Source organism: Physeter macrocephalus, chromosome 8, assembly GCF_002837175.3.
Source record: "Physeter macrocephalus isolate SW-GA chromosome 8, ASM283717v5, whole genome shotgun sequence".
Classification (NCBI taxonomy): Eukaryota; Metazoa; Chordata; class Mammalia; order Artiodactyla; family Physeteridae; genus Physeter; species Physeter macrocephalus.
Genome location: NC_041221.1, coordinates 20663650 through 20668379, shown reverse-complemented (window position 1 = coordinate 20668379; position 4730 = coordinate 20663650). Strand labels below are relative to the sequence as shown.

The 4730-nt window shown below is 37.7% G+C and overlaps 1 protein-coding gene across 1 annotated transcript in view; it reads left to right on the top strand.

Moving 5' to 3' along the window:
- MED10 (mediator complex subunit 10) overlaps nucleotides 1–3717 on the top strand; it is a 140000-nt gene extending 136283 nt beyond the window's left edge. The window contains exon 4 of the mRNA XM_055086505.1: nucleotides 3592–3717. Coding sequence (XP_054942480.1) covers nucleotides 3592–3702 — 111 coding nt within the window. The 3' untranslated portion in view covers nucleotides 3703–3717. The remainder of the gene's footprint in view (nucleotides 1–3591) is intronic.
- The last annotated feature ends 1013 nt before the right edge of the window (nucleotides 3718–4730 follow it).

Genomic DNA, 4730 nt, shown 5'->3' with positions numbered 1-4730 from the left:
AGTGTTCCATGAGCACTTGAGAAGAATGTGTATTCTGTTGTTTTTGGATGGAATGTCCTATAAATATCAATTAAGTCCATCTTGTGTAATGTATCATTTAAAGCTTGTGTTTCCTTATTTATTTTCATTTTGGATGATCTGTCCATTGGTGAAAGTGGGGTGTTAAAGTCCCCTACTATGATTGTGTTACTGTCGATTTCCCCTTTTATGGCTGTTAGTATTTGCCTTATGTATTGAGGTGCTCCTATGTTGGGTGCATAAATATTTACAATTGTTATATCTTCTTCATGGATCGATCCCTTGATCATTATATAGTGTCCTTCTTTGTCTCTTGTTATAGTTTTTACTTTAAAGTCTATTTTGTCTGATATGAGAATTGCTACTCCAGCTTTCTTCTGATTTCCATTTGCATGGAATATCTTTTTCCATCCCCTCACTTTCAGTCTGTATGTGTCCCTAGGTCTGAAGTGGGTCTCTTGTAGACAGCATATATATGGGTCTTGTTTTTGTTTCCATTCAGCCAGTCTGTGTCTTTTGGTGGGAGCATTTAATCCATTTACATTTAAGGTAATTATCGATATGTATGGTTCTATTACCATTTACTGAATTGTTTCGGGTTGTTCTTGTAGGTCTTTTCCTTCTCTTGTGTTTCTTGCCTAGAGAAGTTCCTTTAGCATTTGTTGTAAAGCTGGTTTGGTGGTGCTGAACTCTCTCAGCTTTTGCTTGTCTGTAAAGGTTTTAATTTCTCCATCAAATCTGAATGAGATCCTTGCTGGGTAGAGTAATCTTGGTTGTAGGTTTTTTTCCTTCATCACTTTAAATATGTCCTGCCACTCCCTTCTGGCTTGGAGAGTTTCTGCTGAAAGATCCGATGTTAACCTTATGGGGATTCCTTTGTGTGTTATTTGTTGTTTTTCCCTTGCTGCTTTTAATATGTTTTCTTTGTATTTAATTTTTGACAGTTTGATTATTATGTGTCTTGGCGTGTTTCTCCTTGGGTTTATCCTGTATGGGACTCTCTGTGCTTCCTGGACTTGATTGACTATTTTCTTTCCTATATTAGGGAAGTTTTCAACTATAATCTCTTCAAATATTTTCTCAGTCCCTTTCTTTTTCTCTTCTTCTTCTGGGACCCCTATAATTCGAATGTTGGTGCGTTTAATGTTGTCCCAGAGGTCTCTGAGACTGTCCTCAGTTCTTTTCATTCTTTTTTCTTTTTTCTGCTCTGCAGTAGTTATTTCCACTATTTTATCTTCCAGGTCACTTATCCGTCCTTCTGCCTCAGTTATTCTGCTACTGAGCCCATCTAGAGTATTTTTCATTTCATTTATTGTGTTGCTCATCGTTGCTTGCTTCCTCTTTATTTCTTCTAGGTCCTTGTTAACTGTTTCTTAATAGTTTCTTAATAGTTCTTAATAGTTCTTAATAGTTCTTAATAGTTCTAATCAATTGTCAATTATGTTGGCTTCTCTGGGTAGATGATCATGGCTTCTTGAAGTAATGGCAATTATATCTCTTCTTTTCCCATGCTTACACCTATCATTTATTTTTCTTCCTTATGAGGAAGTATGTTCAGCTGTAGAGGTGAGAGTGAGATCCTTTCCTGATCTTAAAGGGGATGCTGTAGGTCCTTTCCCTCTATTCTTGTTTTTTTATTAGATATTTTTATTTAATAAATTTCAGCCCCTAGTTAAAATTATTTTTTGCATGAATTGGGATACACATACACGTTTTTCTCTTTTAGTCTGCTGATGTTATAAATTAGTAGGTTTTAAAATAGTGAATCATCTTTGCATTCATAGCATCAGTTCTCCCTGCTAATGATGTTTTATTTTCATTAATATACTGTTGGATTTGGTTAGCCACTATTTTATTTAGGGATCTTCATATCTATATCTATATTCATAAGTATGAATTATATTACTTATATTGGTCTATTTTGGGAATGAATATTATAGTAGTCTCCTAAAATGAACAGTAGTCTCCTAAAACTGCATGTTTTAAGGTTTGCATTTTTTGAAACAACTTATTTAAAGAAGGAATTAACTGTTCCTTGACAGTTTGGTAAAATACACCTACAAAGCAAGCTAACCATATTTTGTTTTGTTGTGCTGTGTTTTTATTTAAATAAGGAGTGTCAATTTATTTAACATATGTGGATTTATACAAATGATCTATTCTTCTGACAAGTTGGCATTTGTATATTTCTAGGAATGTATTTCAACTAAGTTTTCAAAATTTTATGCATAACTAGGTTTTCAAGTTTATTACTGCATAATTATTGATAATATTCTTATGTTATTATTATTTAAAATCTCTATCTTATCTGTGATTATGTTCCCTTTTAGTTCCATGCTTAGTTTTTGCATCTTTTACTTTTTTCACTGAATCAGTTTTGCTAGTCGTCTATCTAAATAATATTTTAATATAACAGCTTTTGATTCTGTGTTCTTTTCTGTGATATTTCTATGTGTTTTTTTGTAAACTTCCTGTTTATTAATACTTCCCATTTTTTCCACTTCCACCTCCTTAAGTTAACGCAGGTGTTATTTCCTGATTGTATCCAATGAACAGGAAATTTAGTTAAATGTATATTTTTGAGAGTTTCAGAGGCAACCCTTGGAAGAATCAAAGATCCTTTTGTGGGACGACATCGTAGGAATGTCGGCTGGCTTCATACTCCAGCTTCACCACTTTCTGGCCATGTAATTCCTAGCAGATGTCTCAGTCTCTCTGGGTCTATGTTTCCTCATTTGGAAACTGAAATTAAAAAGGTGTCTGCTTCTTAGGGCAACTGTGAGGTTGAAATGAATTAATAGACCTTGATAGGTTTAGAACAGGTCCCGTACATATTGATGCTCAATAAATGTCAGAAAATGATGATGATGAGGAGGTTGTTGGTCATGATTAGTGGTATTAATCAGCTCTCAAACATTGGGAGGAGACCCCCCTTACAGCTCTCCCTGTGCACTCACCAGCATCTGTGTTCTCTTTCTAGATCCACAACTAGATTATATTTTCCAGGTCTTATGTCTAAGTGGACCACATAACTCATTCTTATCAGTGGGGTGTGAGACGAGGTGAGATGTGAAATATCAGGCTCAAAGCCATTCAATGTGGGTGTGCCTTTCCCCACCTGCTCACTTTCCCCCTTCACCAGGTGACTTCAGGAGAGGATGAGGCCCTAGAATTTGGTGGAAGTTGAAATATATTCAATGATTATAGGGCATTTTAGCTTATCTATTTCATCTTGAATGAATTTGAGTAAATTGTGGTTTTGAGGACCTGGTCCATTTCTTCTAAGTTGTTGAATTAATGAGCATAAGATTGTCTATTGTTTTCCCTTGTTATTTTTTTTAATGGCTGAAGGATAGATAGCGATATCCCCTATTTCATTCCTAATATCATTGATTAATTTTTTAAAGATAAAAATTCTCAAGTCATAATCCTGCTTAAAATAATGAAATGGATCTCTGTTACCTACATGATGAAATGTCAGATCCCAGCACTCTGTCCAGGGCACCTCCCAACCTCACCTGTCTTTCTTACTAGCCTCACGTTTCATCAGCCTCCCTTGCCTTCTGCAACCAGATACCCCTATGGATTCTCCTGCTCCGGGCCTGTAACACACCACTTCCTCGGCCTGCCAACCTCTACCTCTACATTTTCCTTGAGGATTCATCTTGCTGTTGCTTCCTTTAAGAAGTCTAGAGGCAGAAGAAGCAGAAAAGTTGAGTCACCGCAGGGCAGCAACTTACGTGATTAGTTTCTGTTTCCCTGTTTCATCACCCCACTTCTCAAATCTTGTCCTGAAATATTGTATCAATGGCATTGTTTTCTTTCTTTGAGGAGGTAGATGATGACACCATCATCATTTAATTTGTGTGTGTGTGTGTGTGTGTGTGCACTAGGGTCTGTGTTTAAAGGTTTTTTTTTTTAAAAAAAATACAGTTTGAAAAAAATAGATAACCAACAAAGACCTACTGTAAAAATAAATAAATAAATAAATAAATAAATGAAATAGGAAAAAAAAAATCCAGTTGGATTTTAACCCTATAAAGGAGGCACTACCATCATTCTTATTTCATGGCTGAGGAGGTGAGGCTCAGAGTGTTAGCTTCTCCCAGGGAGTGTGCTGGGTCCATTTGCTCCTCTGTATCCTCCCCACTCGCCGTTCCTCCCTCTCTGCCCTTGGCTTCCACTGGACTTTGCCCAATAGGGAGCTTTGACAGGAGACAAAGGCATCCTCCTGGTGTCCTCTCTGGGAAGCCCTTTTACCTGGCTTCTCTCAAGCTGACCAGTCTTCAAGATTCCCTACCTGCAGTCTGGTCCCTGCTCCCTCCCTTTCTCTTTTCAGGCCTCGGCTTGGCAACAGCTCTTCTGCTACAAGCCCTCGTTTACTGAGCCCTGCCTTGTGGTTCTCCTACACCAAACCTTTGTAAATAATCCCTGGGTAAAGAAATCCTCCTCAAATGTCCCAGTTTCCAATGTGCCATGTTGGAACAGGACAGAATAGAGCCAATGGAAAAATTGGGAATTCAATTCAGTGATCAGGGTTTTCCGTGCTGCTTCCCACACACGTTTCCCAGGCTCTAGCCACAGGCGCAGACTGCTGGTCCCACATCCTGCCGGCATAGGTCGCTGAGCTACCCCATGGGCTTAGGATCCCTTCTGGGTGAAGAGGTAAATGTCACCAAACCAAAACAAATATCACTGGCTACAATTCCTAT